A 19,220-nucleotide genomic window follows, 5' to 3' on the forward strand; every position below is an offset into this window, starting at 1 on the left:
GACTCTTTCAGCCTTGGAAATCAAGTCAGTGAAATTCTGCATGGCTTGGTTTTTGAAAAAGCAATTTTTCATAATTCTGCTTAGTAATCCTAAGCATATTAAAAATAGTTTCAGAATGCAATTAAGTGCTTATTTCCCTTCATTTATAGTTCAAACAGGTTTACACTGTGTGCAATGGGAGTTCCTCCCTACTAAGTGTGTTTAAGATTGCCACTCCAATCACAATCACATTTATTTTCAGATACCAGAAGTATGAAGAGCTAGGATTTTGTTTTTTGCAAAGCTCATCAAAATATTAAAATTTCTTTCACTGCATGTGGCAAATAAGGCAATTATTACCTTCTGTATTTTCTGCAGTCCAATTGCTTCACTGTTTACAATACCCACTCCAGTCTCACGTACTACAGAATACACCTTATTATCAACTATAATTTACTCAAGCATATCATCAGTGATCAACAATCCATCCTGGACAGTGACATTTTCCTCTCAGAGGCTTCGGATGGTAGGCCTGTACTTGATTATAGACAGCTGCTTAGCTTGGAAAGAATACTCATGAACACACCAGTCTTCACAACAGAGACAAACACGGATTGCCAGATCTGTTCACATAGTTATTCTGGCAATATTTTTGCAGAACCTAATGGACTGAAACAAAATTGAAAATTACTTTGATAGGCTAAAATACTGGGCAGAAAGTAACAGAATGAAATTTAACAGGGATAAGCCCACAATTCTGAATTTAGGCAAAAAGTAATCGAATATACAGGTATAAGCTAGGGATACCTGGCTTGACAGTATGTGTGAGAAAGAGCTCATCACAAGTGCAATATATGTCAGTGATGTGGCTCCAAGAAGGCTTCTCCAATAGACCTGGTTTGCACGTAATGGTGGCATTTGGCAACCAAATATAATGATCATGTATAAACTTAGGGCGCAATCCAGAATACTCCATGGTAATGCATACAAACCTCTGAACTCTGAGGCTTACACACAGTCAGTGCACAGAGGGAGGTGTGGCAGTGATCTTTACTATTGGCCAAAAATGTAGGCCACAGCAGCAGCAATCATCTTAGCCTGCTCCGCTCCCTGCTTCACAAGACCCCCCTTTTTGTCCTCTCTGAGCCATAAAGATACAGTTGGTGTGGTTCCTTCTGTTCCAGCTGCAAGGGGGGCTCAGCAGGAGCCCAGCCTTTGGGAAGCCTAGGACCAATACCTTCAATTGCAACGAGAATAAAGTTCTTAAAATGTTAAATAGAACACACACCATTCTACAATTTATTTTCCTTTATTTTTGACAACTTCAGTGCTTAAAAAATAAGAATATAACAATGCAAGTTATACAATAATGCTGCAGGATACAGCTTCTATTAAAATATATAAAATTTCAACAAAATACATAATTGAAAGATAATATGGTCTCTTGTTGAAGGGTTTAGACAAGAAGTTCTGAATTATAATTTGTTTACAGACTGTAAAAATACCATTTTACAATAAAGGCTCATAATATGATTCAATTGTGCTTTTATAAACAAAGAGAAAGTGACTAACACTTTCAGTTCCTCTAACTAGTCAAGATGTTTTGTAAAGGCAGTACAAAGGTCAGCATTTGGTTGTCTTAGGCTAAAAGTCTTATATCAAAAAGGTCATGGGATGAGAACATATCATTGCAAATGTTAATCTTAAGACACAGTGTGGACAGGTGTCTACTGTTCACAGTAATCCTTTTCCTCCAAAGAGAGAAAGCTTTAAATTGTCCACCACCTGACAAGTGGCTGCACCAGCAGTTCCCTAGTACATACATGTCAGCAGGAAAGGAAGGCAGCACCAAGTGGCAAAGAACAAATCTGCTTTATTTTCAGTAGTGCTCCATTTTCATGTCTGTCATTTTGAGTATAAATGTTTTTCATCAGAAAGTAGACACCAATTACTGTTCTAAATATTAATACTCAAAATATCTTAGCATTGCATGAAATTGGGATGCTTCTGCAATAAAACTATTGTCTTACCATGTTTTTAAAGTTCATCTGTTGTGTTTTAGACTAGATATAAGTTTGTTTTTGCATTCTACTCCTTTTATGAACTCAGGATCAGATTGTGAAGGCTGGTTACCACCACCATCCAGATGGTCCACACAAAATTCAGAAAACTTGTCCCTGACAAATTTGCTGCTAACAAATGATACATGAGAATGACAGTTATTTTAAAATTCAGGACAAATGGCATTTGCATCACTCAGAATTTTTTGTGGGATGCAACAAAATTAGATGGAGCTTGATTGGCTTTGTCATTACTGCATGCTGATCAATTTATTCTAATAAAGAAACTGAAAGCTAAACATAATTACTAAGATTTTTGCCTAGATTTACAGGTACTACACTTCCAACATTCTTTAATTTGAATATGTAGGACTTATGGGGAAATTGTTGAGTAAGATTGTGTATGTTCAAGTATGCAAGACTTTTCATAAATGTACAAGATTTAAATAGCGACTGACAATGACTGAAGTACTAATCTGTTTCACATTAGAATGTTTATACTGTTGTGAAAATAAATAAATAGAAAAATTGGGCAAAAAACTTGTAGGTAAACTTAGAGGCACTCTAAGCATTCCAATTCATAACTTTATCATATTCCTGGATTCTTTGTTTTATGTGAGAAAGTTTGTTCTTTAGATATTCACATCGTTCCTTTTTCTCCAGAAATGTGGGATCCTGCAATGAGAGAAATTTAAAAAGCAAATCTTATTCTGTGTAGGCTTTAGGTGTTAATGGGTTAAGTTAAGAAGGGTAGATAACTTTTATGATTAATTGCAGCATGAACTTTATTGGCAAAATTCTGGCAAAGGCCAATTTACTATTAAATGATTAAAAGAAAAACGGATTGTTACGGTCATGTATAAAATAGCAATCTTGTGGCATCTTCAAGATAAATCAATTTATCTTTGCATAAGCTTCTCACATTTCCTAAGATGCAAGAACTGTTAATCTCAAATTGGCAAATTTATATATTCATTGCTGGGTGTAGAGGATGCAATGTTATAGGAAACTGAAATGCAAAATGCTAGACACTGACACAGACATCATTGCAAAGGTGAACTCATCAAGCAGTGAACTATGATTTTGGACCTCCTTTGCCTTACTCTGCCCACAACACAAAGCATTGAATTTCTTGATTAATTGTTGATAATTGTTCAAGAAAAGCTACCTTAAGGCCATTCAGACAGTTTCCTGGAAGGTCAGACAGTGTTCTAGAAGGTTGAAATATTCTCTCACTAGTTTTTGAGAACTGCCATTCCTGATCTGAGGTTTGTGTCCATCTGTTCCTTCAGTTAGATACTGACCTGCTTCTCAGCAGGGCATTGCTGGCAAATAACAGCATATAGCGGGTGACCCAACTGAGGCTCAGGAGCTGCATGCAGTTTATTTTGTAGTTTGGCACCCACTTGCTGCTTGCCACCCAGAGCCACTGCCCGCAGCTGCCTGCCTGTTGTTCGCTGCCAGTGGGCACCTGCTTGCACCTCTCAGGCATCTGACATTTACCCTCTCCGGCTCTTCCTCTGAGCAAGTCTGGCCACCCCTGCCATGTAATATACTGGAAGCCTAGCTGGGGCATGAATTCCTGATATTAGGGGCAGCATTATTAGGTCCAATAACCGTGTTTATGGTGAACAGAGGTAAATAGAGTTGGGATACAATGAATTTGGATATGAAGGCTACATGGAAAACTGCTGAGTAACATCATTCAAATTCAAAGGAAGTCAGTATTTTTATGTAAGAAAAAGCATCAACTGGTTTGTGAAAAGAGAAGCAGTTCTGATTCAGAAGATCAAAACAATAACTCAGACAGGTGAGCAAGAATGGCAGTTGCACAACTTCTGACCTTAAAGTGATCATTCTTGAATTTCAAAAACGAATACCAATTCCCTGTGCTCACCATGTGCTCATGTCCTCTGTTATCACCTAACATTGTTTTGTGAATGCAGAATGTTTAAATATTTATCACTGCCTGTAGCTTTTTGCATTTCAATTCCCTCTGGACTAAATATCTATCTTTTTGATTATACTGAATTTCAGTGTTACACATTACATATCAACTGGGTTCATTGCTGGTGGCTGTTTTGCTTATTGTTTGTTATTGGGTGTGACTTATCCTTGGTTGTGAACCAGGATAAGGCACAACCAGGATTTCTTCCTGCCAATCGGTTGCTGTGTTGTCTAGACTCAGACAACAAAACCCACTGTGGCTGAAGCCCTAGAATAAGTGAGCCACTTGGCAAAAAGGGCTGCTGATGCTCTTGCCAATGGCTAGCTACAGAACATGGCTGATGGCTGTCCCACTTTGGCACAGCTGACAGAGGGATTGTAGCTCTTCTGTTGGAGAGCTGCCTGGCCCAGAACAGTGCTGTGGCCCAATGTTCACACCTGCTCCTGCCACAGAGGCTTACTCCTGGGTTAGCTCGGCAACAGTCTCCTGTTCTTTGGATGTCCTACTCTCAGGCAACAGCTTGAAACTGTAGATTAGCTTGAGGGTGCTGGCCTATTTTTGGGACAGCCCCCAAAGCTGATGCCTTGTGCCCCCATTCTGAGAGGAATATAATATCACACAAAGGAACTGTATTCTGCATCTCTGCATCATCAGCCTTTCTCCCCATCTTCTTCAGACTGAAGGATGTCCTCATTACGCACCCCTCCAGGATTTGCTAATAGAAGTAGTTCCTTGATAGACTAGGGTAGCTTGACGCACCAAGTTATTATGGAATACATAACCTGCAATTAGTCCTGATATGTGCAGGGCATCTGTGGTCACTATTCTGATTATTCAACCCTTGATCAGGATGATCACAGCATATTATTGTTGCTGTTATTAGCAGTAATAGTATTTCATTTCTATACCACCCCACAGACAAAGCTGTCTGGGTTGTTTACACAATATTATGCAAACCTAGCCACCAGGAGTAAACCAATCTTTAATTAGTAGAAGGATTAAGAGGTGGTTGTTTAAACCCCAATGGCTGGCTTTGCACAACTCCTCACAACCCCTGATCAGAGGTTGCATATCGAAAAGAGAAGCCACATGTGCCTTGCATGTACCAGGGCTAATGGTTAATTAATCCACAATAAATTGCTGTGTCATGGATCAGCTTAATTGGATATATTTTTCTTTTTACCTGTTTGGTATGGATTATTGGTTAAATTTGTTTGGCATATTTGGATCATGCACATTATAGTAGTACAGTTAACAGCTTTATTAACTAAATAAAAGAGATCTATGTAAAACCACACTTAAATAAATGAAAATATTCTTTGGAAAATGTACACAAACATTCATTTTAAAGCTATAAAAATGAAGGCACAATGGTATTGAACCACCTCTTTTTCATAATTAAGATTTTAGTCAAAGCCTGTTGTTGATAACCATGTAATTCCAAATCAGGCTACATAATACAGACTTCAGATTTTAAAAAATGAATGGAATGGGGAGTAAAGCTAGTATTTCCTCTCTGTGAACCTCACACAGTATCTGTGGGCTGTAAATTGAATACTTCAGATAATTACACTCAACATTCTGAAATATGTGAAAACCAGTCATTATAGCCTGTCCATTCATGACTTGGTTAAAACAAGGTATAGGTCAAATGTAATTAATATGACCTTCTTTAATCTTTTAGATACATACATTTCTATTAACTTATCACATTACGAATGAACAGTTGCATCTGAATAAAACCTCACCATTTTCTCTTAGTAGTCCATGTTGCTGAAGTGTCTCCATGATAGCATTTTTCTGTCCCTTTCCTTCAAAGCCACCCCCACAACTCACTTTTTCCTGTGAGCCTCTTGCATAACAATCCTCAGCCCACTCCCAAAGTAACTCTACCTAAATGCAACAAAACTGACATATATTCTTCCTCTTCAGCATCCCTACCTCTCTACCTTCAATTTCCTTGCATCAAAGTTTACACTCTAATCAAACCAGAGCAGCACCCTTTCTACTTCCCATTATTCTATAAATACCATACATATTAGTGATACTAACAAATGAATATAACACTTACATTTTTCTTCTTTTTATACTGAAGCAAAACATTTGCAATTCTCTCATGTTCCTGGAAAGGGGAAAAAAATCAAGCACCTTTAAAATCTTATGGCTCTTCTATTCACTACATATTTCTAGTCATGTTTTTCTGTTTCAAAAATGTTAGTCTGGCAGTAGTTCAATCTTGAGTATCATCCCAAAGGAGCCCCCTTGTCACTGGGCTGAAACTGGTTGGGGCCACCCAAATGGCACAGCCTATCACAACTAGGCTATGCCCATACCAAATATTACTGTTTCACTGTGAAAACACTGTGGCCCTTCTGATTTTGAAGGGAAGGCAGGCGGACAGGTAGCATGCAAAGGCTACTAACAGTAACTGTTAGCTAGCTGCTAGCAGTTTTCTTCTCCTCTTCCCACAAGCAGTGGTCTGTGGCAACAAGCCTAATGCCCCTGGACTTCTAAAAAGTAAATGATAATCCAAATGAGGTAGGCCACTGTCCCACTTCCTTGTACCCACAGCTGAATCTGTTTATGGGTGCTTTCGGACAGAGAAGTCCTAGCACGAACAATACAAAGGCACTGCATAGTAGTCACCCTTAACTGATCTTTTTCAGTAAGAAAAAAAGTGGAAGAAGCAGGAGGAAAAGATAAGATTAAAAGAGGAAGACAATGTCTGGACCTTCTGTAAAGTTCTGATAATATGAACAATATTTTACTTATTTATTCATTTAAAACATTTCTATGCTGCCCCCATCGCAACAAAGCCTCGGGGCGGCTCACAACAAAAACAAAAACATACAAAATTATGCAAAAACAAAGTTATACACTAAAAATATTAAAACCCGGTGCATCTCGGCTTAACAATTTTTTAAATCCTACATAATAAATTAACACTTAACATAAGTTTTAAATAAAAAGGTCTTAGCCTGGCGCCGAAAAGGAAATGACGACGGCACCAGGTGGACCTCTCTGGGGAGCGCATTCCATAGGTGGGGCGCCACCACAGAGAAGGCCCTCCTCCGGGTACTCACCCCCCTAATATCATTCACAGAGGGTTCCCGGAGAAGGGCATCTGTTGCTGATCTCAAGGGGCGGAAGGGCATATATGGATGCAAGCGTTCCTTTAGATACCCAGGGCCCAAGCCGTTGAGGGCTTTATAGGTCTTATGATGCCATCATGAAAGCCTTGTCTAGAAAAACCCTATAAGTAAAAGTTTTAAATTCATATTCAATGAGCTACTCACAAGAGTGTTTCCGGGATGCTGAGGCAGCTTCCTCATCAGTGCATCTAGTTCATCAAATTTCTTTAAGACAGCCTGAACCTCAGCAGAAAGCTCTTTATATTCAGAAAACTGATCATTAAAAACAGCTTTATAGCGGTCCCTTTCTTCATTTGTACGAATTGCTGGGTACTTTCTGTAAAAAAAGATTATAATCAATAGTGTAATATTAACTGTCTATCAATGCAAATGTATGTGTTAGAGTTCTGAAAAACTGCCAAATATTAAAAATACTGCATAAAAAATTGCTATACTCAGATTGGAAAAGAGTGCATCGATCAAGCTGATTGACAATTTCCCACACCATTGGAGAAAGCATAATTTGCTTCATTTCATCAAATCATTTGGGCAGTTGTCCAAGTCATTGCATTGCATTTCTGAGCTTGACCTGGGCCATGGATTAATGCACATAGGACTGTGTATTAAAAAGAAGGAACATCAGTGGTTCTCATTTTTCCTATCTTGCCTCCCTCAAATGCTATCAAGGAACCTGGGTTTCACCATGATAAAAAATGAAAGACATTTGTATATTTACAGCTATTTTGATATTATATTTATCATTTACAGTAAGCTTTATAGGCATTAAAACTGAAGTAGTGCTGTTGAGAGTATATTGTATTGCTATGGCTTTAAAACACAAGCAATTTCTTTAAAAGTTAAACAAGTTACTACAAGCATGTCAGGTCACAGATCCATAATCCATGGCAGGTTGGCAATAAACAGCACGTTACAGTTGCAGGAGATATGGGGTAGAAAGAATTCTTAGCAATTGCCTTGAAAAGCCCACATACTACCCAGACCACTTATACATCCCACCATTGGGATCAGATCAGGTTCATCCACTGGATCAGATCATGTTCACTGGTGAAATTTCAAGTATTGTTATTTCCCAAATACTTAATCCCTGGTGATTCAGACTCAAAATCTAAACAGAAATATACATTCTCGATTTGAACCCATTAAGAAGCCTACTTTGTATGGTATATTGGGGATGCTTTACAGCTTATACAGAAAACTAGAACAAACACAAAAATTTCTTAATTTGAGTTGCACTGAATTAGCATGCTAAACCCACTCACTCATAACCAAAAATTAAAATCAGCAAGAAGCATGCATGAGCAAAATACACTGGACAGTTAAGAGAACTAAAGTGAGGTAAAATATGTCTCTTGGCAGATTTTTAAGATGCATACAATGGAATTATCATTCAGAAACCAAGCATCACAGTAGGTGTTGAAGAAAGATACTCACGCTAAATAGTCTGGCATCACTATGGGTTTAGGGATATGTCCTGCTGGTATGTAGCCATTGATTAGTTCAGGTTTCATTTCCACAGGTTTCAATGTCTTTGGGCTGATTGCTACTTTGGGGCTGTCTTTTTCATACTACATAAAATAGATAGAATGGTCAGTTTTAACACAACCAACTTCAAATAATACATTGCTTAGCATATTTACCATAGTCCTGAAAGGGGTTGCACGCCCTCTTAGGGACAAGGTCCGCAGCTTGGGAGTGCTCCTCGACCTGGAGCTTTCATTGGAAGCTCAGGTGACAGCGGTGGCGAGGAGCGCTTTCCTTCAGCTTCGGCTGATTCATCAGCTGCGCCCCTACCTGGAGTACGACTGCCTGGCGACAGTGACAAGCGCGCTGGTGACTTCCCGCCTTGACTTCTGTAACGCGCTGTACGTGGGGCTACCCTTGAAGACGGTCCGGATACTTCAATTGGTTCAAAATAGGCTGCTGGCGGGAACTGGGCGTTATGTTCACATGACTCCAGTCCTCCGTCAGCTTCACTGGCTTCCCATTGAAGTCCGGGCCCAATTCAAGGTGTTGGTGATGACCTATAAAGCCCTAAACAGCTTGGGCCCTGGTTACCTGAAGGAGCGCTTACATCCATATATGCCCGCCCGCCCCTTGAGATCTGCGGGAGAGGCCCTTCTCCGGGAACCCTCCATGAAGGAAATTAGGAGGGTAGGTATTCGGAGGAGGACTTTCTCTGCGGTGGCGCCCAATCTATGGAATGCGCTCCCCAGAGAGGTCCGCCTGGCGCTGTTGTTATTTGTTTTACGGCGCCAGGCGAAGACCTTTTTATTTAAGCATCATTTTAATTGTTAATATTATTTGATTATTTTATCTGGCCAGGGTGACTTATTTTATATTGTTTTTTCTTGTATTTTAACCTAATGTTGTGAGCCGCCCCAAGGCTTCGGCGAATGGGGCGGCATAGAAATGTTTTAATTAATAAATAAATAAATAGGAATGCCAGGGTTTGTGATGAGCAGCGCAACAATTCTCTTTGAATTGTTCTGTCTTTCTCAAAATCAGGGAAGTGATATATTGGGAAGTCTGAAACTATTTCACTCCCTGCACACCCCATTCCCAGCTGTGGTCAATGATCTGCTGTAAAAAAAAACTGTTTTGCATCTATGGTGCCTTAGTGGATAGAGTGCTGGACTGGAATTAGGAAATCTAGGTTATAGACCACACTAAGCCATGAAGTTTGCTGAGTGATTGTGATTCAGTCAGAGACTTTCGGCCTAACCTACCTCACAAGATTGTTATTGTGAGGATAAAATGGAAAGAAGAACCTTGTAAACCACCTTGGGTTCCTTGTAATAATAGTAGTAATGATGATGATAATGATAATGAGGTCAAGCCTAGATAGAAAACCAGCTAGATTTTTAAAACTTTTGGCAGGACACCAAAACCTGTTATATATTCAAAATGCTTTATAAACCATCAATTTCATGATGAAGTAATCAGCAAATGTAGCACTAATACAACAACTCTATACATAACGTAAAGATTCATTTAGCATAGCCCTCACTGTCCTCATCTTTATAATAAGCAGCTATAGGAAGTGAACCTGCGGTTCCGTATTTCAATGAGGGTTTTATCACACATGTAAAGATAAGCAATATGAATAAAACAGACATTTTATAAAAATGTTACTGGCATACTGAAAATTTCTTTAGGACTAACAATTATTTTTGTACTCTGTGGGATGGTGTCTATGCAGAGGTTTTATGTAGGATCTAAGCAAAACATGCTTAACCTTGTAGAAAGAGTGGTAAATAATTAGACACATAGTTAAAATATCAGACAAAGACACCCAAGAAAATCCCTAAACACCACAAACCAGAGAACCTGTACTGCTAGAGCCCCAGCATGACTTTATCCATGCAGCCATGCAAGAAGTGCATGATGGCCACATGCTGAGTAACAACATTTACAGTGTTACAGCTGAATCATTAACAGCCACAAAATGCCAAAGTCCAATACACAGCATTAGAATGGAAGGCAGCACACCCTTTATATTTATGTGAAAGGCTGCCACAGTTCTTTCAGTTATAATAGAAATGTTCATGAACATACAACAACCAACAACTCCAGAATAATACCACAAATGTTTCTATAACTTTCTACAAAGTCTGCTTATCACCCCAATGTATTACACAGGTGCTAAAATAAACAATCAGGGAAAAGAGTTCCCACTGATCAACATTTCTATCCACAATAGTCAATCAGTTCACCAATAAACTGGGCCAGAATCCCACAGATTCACTTGCCAATAGAGGTTATCCTTCTCCCCTCTAATGAATGTCTCTCCCTCAGAGCCCCCTTCCCATTCAACCTTTTCAAGAGGCAAACATTGTTTCATTCCCTGCAAAAACCATTCAAAAGAGAAACCATCCTAAGGTGGTTGGTAGAAGGAGCAAGCAAAGCAAACATTTATGGACCTGTCCGGAAATATTTGTAAAGCATCAGTAGCCACAGAAGCAGTCCTAGAAATATTAACTTCCTCCCATAGTATGCCATTAAAAAAAAAAATAAGGTAGCCCAGACCTTGGTTAAGCACTCAGTGATATAGATATAGCAAATACATGCTTTTTTCTTACCATTATTTTTGGTGTGGATGATTGGGTCTTCATCTAATAAAGAAACAAAAATAGAAACTTTCATCATACAAATACAGGCTGCAAAAGCCTTAAAATAAAGCATTTTACTAAGTGACAATAGTGAGTTCATGCTTAGTATTTACGAATGGCAGAGGAGAAATCATGCAATTTTTTAGTCCTAGCACACAAGTGCAAAATATGATAGTAAAAGCATTAAATGTCTTTCAGAATCCTGAAAATACCCACTTTCTAAAAAGTAACATTTTGGCTGTTACAAATAATATTACTTAGCAAAACTACTACTGTTTCATTTCATCACCACAACATTGTATAATTATCTATAGCTACCTGTCTTCAGCTTTCTTCAGTCCTAGCCAATGGTTATGAATCCTGGAAATTGTAGCCAGTAACATCTGGATAGCATCGGGCTTAAAAATGCTCCTCTCTGCTGTTGCAGGAGTATTTCTGATGGCTAACAACAAATGCTGACTAGTGTGTTGCCACAACTTATATCACTTCAAATTGATTCAAATGTTATGCAGGTCCAGCAATAAAATTAGAGCTGCTACACTAGCAAATTACTATTTCTGTAACAATGCTTCAGAAAATACTCCTGAGACAAAATTGTGAGAAGGCTTAAGTCCAAAAGGTTCATTTACATGACACCCAAAGGCAGTTTCACCACAAGAAGACTAGCACAATTACCTGCTGGATATTTAGCCGTAAGTGTATATAACTGGAACTGCAACTAAAGCAAAGAATTGATTTATTCTATTTGCTAAATTTAGGAATGTATTATAAGAATATATTTTTTGCATTATCTAGCTGCGCTGACTAATTTATATCTGGTCTACACAAAGGTATGTGAAAAAATCTGGATCTGTCATAACACTTTTTTAAAGAGCAAATTCACTGCACTTCTATTGAGCCAGCAAACACTTGATAGAATCAACATGAGTGCTGTTACAAAGATGAAATTACATGTTTGAAAAGGCACTAAATATGCACCAATCACATCCTCCAACTTAGGGAATTATTCTGTAAAGTGAAACAACCAGTAAGGTACTAAAAAGCAGTTGGTATAGGACAACTTATTGCCTGGAAAAATGCTATACAAGCAGTTTGTATTTGGGTACTCACTGTTTAAAACACCATACCTGAGGGCTATTTTTCTGTTAGTGAAAACTTCCAAGAACTTGTTTACAAAAAACAGAGTGACAAAAATACTAGTGTTAAATAACTCAACTGTCATGACTCTTGTATTTATTTACTTTGGTTTGGAAAACTCTCCTTTCTTTGCTTTCCTCTACTCAATTAGGGAGAGGAGAGCACACCAATACATTCCTCTTTTAAAATTCATCCTGACATAAGTTTAGAACAAAACAGGGGATGGGGGTTCAGAGGTGAGAGTTAGTTGGAAAAAACACAGGTTTTGTGCTTCTCTCTAAATCCAGATAGTGGAAAATATAAGACATTTTCCATTCCATTATTAAGAGCTCCATTGGTGATCTGCTGTGACACTGTAGCTTTTGGAAAGGTAGGAGGGTCTTCTCTGCCCCTCCTCATCTTTCTTGAAGCTTGACACAACAATTCTGGATCTTTAGGAAAAGTGAAGATGAGGAACCTGTCTGCAAAACATACTATAAACTGTCTAAAGCAGAAAGAGGTGAATCCTCAAAAAGACAACCAATCTTCTAAGCATTCTAATTGTTGCAAGTATACCAACAGTAAAATGGTTGATTAAATGTGTACCCAGACATCACATGCATGGATTTCAGAGTGGTAAAATCATGTCCATTATTCAAGTTCTTGTTGTACTAAGAGAAAAAAATTACCAGAGATCAGTTCTTCAACTAGTAAAACCCATGAATGCATACCTTTTCACTTCCAAGATTTATGCAAAAAACTGTCGAGGTTAAGAGACTTTGTTCAGCTCCAAAGGCTTTAGATCAGATCCTTGTTTTAGTGATGTAACTTTCTTATGCCTGTATGCACCATCCTTGCATCACTTCTTCCTTTTCCTCATTTACTGGCATGCCATAATTCAATACTTTCTGGGTTAACTATGGTTTCCCATTATGTCCTGTTGTTACTTGAATCAGAACAAACCAGGTTCTTAGGCCAAGATCAAAGTGTGGTTTAATATCCTTGTCTGCCTCGTCCTGGCTCATTATTAACACATTTTGCCAGTTTAAACATAGCAGTATACTGGCTGCTGCCTAATGAGAATTGATGCAGGAAGAGGCATGTAGGCACCATGGAGCACACCTCTTTTCTCCTCCTCAGTCACAAAACTTGCAGGCATCTCAACTAAATAAGCAGGTACACGTAGAACTGAACAAGATCTGTGAATCAAATGCAGGAAAGAAACAACTTTATTTTCTTCAAAACATACCTGTTGTTCCATGAACTCTCTATGCCTCCGTGCAGTTTCATGTCTCCATAATTTTAGGCAAACTATTGCACCAATCAGATAAATGATCATTGTTGCAAACAAGAAGATAATTCCAGCAGTCTGCCCCCCTTCTATTCGACAAAATGCTGCATTCAGTGGTGTGTTAAATAATGGGTAGTAGCAAAGTCCTCCTCTGTTAGCATCATTTACATAGACAATAGCAGCAGACATATACAAAATAAACAAAACAACATTGATTCCAAATTCAGTCAGAGGCCACCAGTGGGAATCTAGAAGAATAGTCCTGTAATACATTGACATGCCAAGTGCTAGAAGTATAATAGTCACTATCCAAGCAAGTGCTGCCACAACAAGAACAAAGGGAGTTTTAGGGCCACTATAATAATAACTTCCATACATGCTGCTTGCCCCATAACTATATGGCTGTGAGTAGCCATACATATTGTACCACTCATTGTCCTTGTGAATGTAAGCTGTGATGCAGGCAAATACAGCGGCACCCAAAAGCAGTTCAACAACACCCAAGATCCTGAGCAATCCTGCCCAGGACTTCATGTAAGAGTATCTCAGATTAAAAGCCTCAACTTTCTCACTGTAAGTCAGAGCTGTTTGAGTATGCCTTCCAAGAGAGCCATAGGAATCCTGAGGAAGTATGGCTTCAGCTTCTTTGTGTGAATTGTAGCTTCCCCCGGATCCTCCATATGGATCCTGATAAGAGCTTGGAGGTGATGTATGGGCTGGTCTCACTGGAGTAAGAGTTGGAGAAGATGGTGGAGAACATTCAGCTCCACCAGAAATTGCAGATACTGGCTTGCGCCATTCAGGTTCATCTTTTTTCCCTTTGAAGAAATTTTTCCATGAGTCTGGAATGAATTTTCGCACTGGCTTGAGATCAGAGATTTCAGCTGGTTCTTCACTGTCACTTGGGTAAAATTCAGGCCCAAAGGGTGGCTGAAGGGGAAGAGGTGGTGGAGGTAAGGGATCCGCATTCACTATCTGTTCAGCCTCTTGAAAACTCCTTTTGGTACCTTCTTCTGAAGGAGAATCCACATACACTTCATCATAGTGGACAGATCGACCATGATGTCCTGGTCTACGCTCTGAGGTTGTATTCCTTGAGGACATTTGTGACCTTTTCACCTATTTCAAAAGTCAAAATGAAGATTAAAGGTAACTGTTGGTTTTCTGGCTTGTTTTCTACAGCAGGGTCAACAAGAAGACTGAGTGTACCAACAGATGGAAAAATAAACTAAATGTGAGTGATGAGCATGAAAACTCTAAAATACATTATTTCTTTAAAGAAAGTAATATTATCCCTACAAATTCCCATTCCAGCTTTAGGAGTTCAAGATTTTTAACTAGTTTGGATTGCTTTCAGTTTAAGATTAATGAAAGTAATAAGTCCTGTTAAGTCTGATATGTGAAACTATCAGAGATGGCAGTATTTTTAGTAAATAAAGACTATACTCAACTAGACCCACAGAATTAGGAGTTCCAGAGCAGATGGCATGCCTTACAAAATAGCTTGAAACCTTAACCTAGTATTTCCCACAATGGCACCTTTCACATTTCTTGGACTGCAGCTTCCATAATGCTGGCTGAGATCTATGGGTGTTGTAGTCCAATATGTCAGGAGAGCACCAGCTTGGGGAAAGCTCTCTGAAGAGGCTTTAAATATATGTCTAACAATTACTTCTCTCCCTCTCTTCTTTGCCAATATTTGTTCTAGAACAGGCCCAGGACCTCGATCTGAGTCTGAAATCTGAACCAGGGCCTCCGACACTTCCTCTACAGTCCAAATGAAAGCGAAAAAATCGTAGGTGCTATACACATATTCAAAACAATGACGGTTTTAGAGCAGAGACTCAGCAGGCGACATAGACAAGGAATAGGAAAGATAGATCCTACGGTTAGCCATGCTTATACAGGAAAGAAAACAACCCTGCACTCCACCCCTTTTCCCATACACCAAGGAGGGCTTTGCATGAACTTTGCTACCCAGTGGAGACAAGGAAAATGACGCCCACGGACACGTACCTGGGCGTCAGCCTAAAATGGTGCTCCGGAGGTTGCAATCCTATGCGCGTTTCCTGGGAGCAAGCCCCTTTAAAGTAAACGAGATTTGACCCTGTCAACCCGCAGAGGATTGCATTATAATGTACCTCTCCGAGATGAGAATCCCACAAAAACTCCGACTAACTTCTCGCTTTCCTCCTCCGTCCTCTCCTCTCCAGGGCAGTGCCCGCACACGCCACCACCCAGACCGCACGCCGGCCCCGCAACCACTCGCCGCCGCCGCCACACCTCGCGCCCTCTCGCTGCCCTCAACCGCGCGAGAGACGAAGCGCCGCCTTCCTCTTTGCAACCTCAGCCGCTTTGCTTTCTAGGCGGGAGCGCTACTGCAACTTCCTCGATGCAACTTCCCCGGTGGTTTCAGGAGCGAACAGCGAACCGAAATGTCCCGGGAATGTCGGGAGGAGGGCGGCAGCGCATTAGAGCCGCGCTTCCTTCTTCCCTTCCAGGCCAGGTTTCTTTCCCCGACGGCCTGGCCGGAGACCAGCGTCCCCTCCCGCACAGTCCTGCGCCGAGTCCTCCCAAGCAAGGCGCAGCCTACTTCGCCACCTGCCTCGCCCGAAACAGGTGAGCGACTCTCGTCTGAGGCCGCCCCTGCCGGCCGAAAGGCGTCTTGGTTTCGCTTCAGGGAGACTCTCTGTTGCCTTCCGCCCGCGCACTCCGGTTGTGTGCGGTATCTCGCTGTGAGGAGAGGGAATCTTAAAAGAGCAAGGCACAATCCTGTGCAGGTCTGGACGGAAAAAAGGCTTACCACTCCTAAGAGGTCTCATAAGATTGCGATTGAATTTCTAGGAGAGTAAAACAGTTGTCTCGATTCTGAAGCAAACATAAATACATCGAAATTCCCCGCACAAAAGAATGCATATAAGCAGGCAGTCAACGTGATAGATGCTAGGAGTTACCCTTGTTTTTGCAGCTGGTGGGTTACAGACCTGGGCCTAAAATGTAGCAAGACTGTGGGGCTGCTAAAATTTACACAGAGGCACATCAAGGGGTGCATACCTATGGCACTGCAGGAGGTTGTGGACATCAACCAGCTGTGCCTTAGTCATGCTGGCTGGGGCTGATGGGAGTCCAATAGCATCATGACTACCTCAGATTCTACATTCATGTTACATGTTATAAAGAGGTTATGCTACCGTTTGGAAAATAGATCTAAAGCACAAAAATGGGCAAATAGGATGGTATTCAAAACACATGTGTTGTAGGTTATACATTAAATCAGATGAGGCAAAGCTCAAACTTAAGTAGAAAACACTGAGTTACGAAGGAGTAAAGATGTATAGCTCTCCAGGTGCTGCTGGGCAACAACTCCCATCATTCCTGTCTAGCATAGCCAATGATGAGAGATGATGCATGTTGTGGCACAACAACTTGTTAGACCAAAGGAGGCTGAGGGTAGTCAAGGGCACTGGTAAGATAAGAGCCATCGGGACCATCTTTTTCATCTATAGCATCCCATGCCACAGAAAGGATAACCTAATGTAAGTGTACTTTAAAATCATGAATGAAGAGTAGGGGCAAGATCATATATCCACGCTGGTATACAACATCATCAGTAATCCATTGCAAATGGGGCTAATGGAGTGTGCAGGGAAAAGGATATAGAAACAGGAGGATGAGAATGGTATCAGTCTTCCTAGCCACACAGAAAAGTAATCTTTGGAACGCAGCATCAACTACTGAGAACATGCTTAATCCATTCATATGCATCTCCACTACAAAATAGCTCTTTGCAGAAAGCAGTAGCACTATACAAAAGTCTAGTTTATGTGCTTCTATTCAGAAGTCAAAAGGACCAGTTGATGCAGGAGGAAATGTGAGAGAACATACCTGCAAAGCTAAGTCGATGTATGGGAGATTGAGAGATAAATCTTTTGTGGGTAGAATTAAAAAACTAAAACTTGAAGAACATGAAAAGGTTTTTAAAAACAAACCCAAGTAGGTTTAATATAGTATGTAAAGATGTAAATAACCTTACCTTCCTCCAATAGTTGGTTTGGATTCAATGAACGAACATTCCCTGCAGCCCCCATTCATAGAGGTTTGAATGCTTGTACATCCTTCCCCAGCTATGACAATGTCTGTGGTAGATCAGGAGATAAACAGGCAAGGGTAAGTTCCTAATCTGCCAATTTCCTCCTTCCAACTTTCTTAACAGGGGCTGCTGAGGTATGTGTGCAGGTAAACAATGTGAAGTGTAATGGAGGGGAAATGAAACTGCAGGACACAAGGGACATCTTGAATAAGGATAGTAAGCACAGCTGGGAGTTTTGAAGGGCATGCAAGTGAGGAATTGCAAACACCTGCCTTAGGTAGAAGGCCTTTCTTAGTTATACCTTACATGAAACATCTACTAACCAGCATTAATGGACAATATGAATATATTTAGGAAGCAGCCCCAACATGCAACGAAGTGAAATACAGCAATCCCTCTTGACATTCCCTCATCTAAATCTTATTGTCCCTCAGCCAACACATCGCAGATATTGGATTCCTCCATTTTCTTGGAAACATTACCAAAATATTCTTCGGAAAAGGTATTTGTTGTTTTGTGTCTTCAAGTTGCCTCCAATTTGGGCAACCCCATGAATGCCTGGCCCATACAGCCCTGTTTAGCTCTCATAAACATGAAATCAGTCCATCTCACAGTTGATCTTCCTCTTCTTCTGCCTTTGACTTTCCCTAGCCTTCTCCAGTGACTCTTACCTTCTCATGATGCACCCAAAGTATGACAGCTTTAGTTCCAACAGTTTTACTTCAGGACAAATTCTGGCTTGATTTGATCTAGGACCCATTTGTTCATCTTTCTGTCAGTCCAAGGTATTTACAAAGCTCTTCTCTACTATCATAGTTCATAGGCATCGATTTTCTTCTGTTCAGCTTTCTTCACTGTCCAGGTTTCACACTTAAAGATAGTGACCAGAAATAGTGTGGACAATCTTGGGCTTGGTTTACAGTGAAATAGCCTTATACTTGATCTTTTCTAGTTCCTTCATTGCTGCCCTTCCAAGTCTTTGTCTTCTTCTAATTTCTTGGCTGCCGTCTCCATTTGAATTAATAATTGAGCCAAGTCATTAATTTTGGCTTTGTTGACATTGCAGTTGTGTCATTCTTCTGTAGTCATGATCTCTGTTTTCTTGATGTCCAATTGCAGTCCTGCTTTTGCACCTTCCTTTACTTGCATCAGGAGTTGCTTCAATTCATTGCTGTTGTCTGCCAGTAATATGGCATTATCATATATCTTAACTTCCCACTTTATCTGCCTATTTTCACTCCTCCTTCCTCTGACCCTAGTCCATCTTTTCTTATGGTAAATTATGCATGCAGATTGAACAGATAGAGAGATAAATGCACCCTTGTCTGACAGCTCTGCCTATAAGAAGTCATTCTGTTGCTCCATATTGTGCTCTAACAGTTTCTTGTTTGCAACATAGGTTACATATCAGGACAATCAAGTGCAGAGGCCCACTCGTTTCTTTCAGAGTAATCCATAACTCCATCTAATCCACA

At 40.1% G+C, this 19,220-nt stretch overlaps 1 protein-coding gene across 5 annotated transcripts; it reads right to left on the bottom strand.

Annotated features, from left to right (window-relative positions):
- Positions 1-1,360: 1,360 nt before the first annotated feature.
- Positions 1,361-19,212, bottom strand: MARVELD2 (MARVEL domain containing 2). Of its 5 annotated transcripts, XM_044446006.1 has the most exons (8): positions 18,417-19,212; positions 17,689-17,791; positions 13,614-14,774; positions 11,219-11,251; positions 8,571-8,704; positions 7,284-7,455; positions 6,059-6,109; positions 1,361-2,714 (listed from the first exon to the last, which is right to left on the bottom strand). In XM_044446006.1, exons 3-8 carry the CDS (start codon positions 14,757-14,759, stop codon positions 2,604-2,606), a joined length of 1,647 nt encoding a protein of 548 aa, XP_044301941.1. In that variant the 5' UTR covers positions 14,760-14,774; positions 17,689-17,791; positions 18,417-19,212; the 3' UTR covers positions 1,361-2,603. The 5 variants fall into 5 exon arrangements, with proteins under 5 accessions (XP_044301941.1, XP_044301945.1, XP_044301944.1 ...); XM_044446010.1 differs by lacking the exons at positions 17,689-17,791; positions 18,417-19,212 and adding an exon at positions 15,939-16,267; XM_044446009.1 differs by lacking the exons at positions 17,689-17,791; positions 18,417-19,212 and adding an exon at positions 15,797-16,267.
- Positions 19,213-19,220: the final 8 nt, after the last annotated feature.

This window comes from Varanus komodoensis, unplaced genomic scaffold, assembly GCF_004798865.1.
Source record: "Varanus komodoensis strain SLA01 unplaced genomic scaffold, ASM479886v1 scaffold5, whole genome shotgun sequence".
NCBI classification, from domain to species: Eukaryota; Metazoa; Chordata; class Lepidosauria; order Squamata; family Varanidae; genus Varanus; species Varanus komodoensis.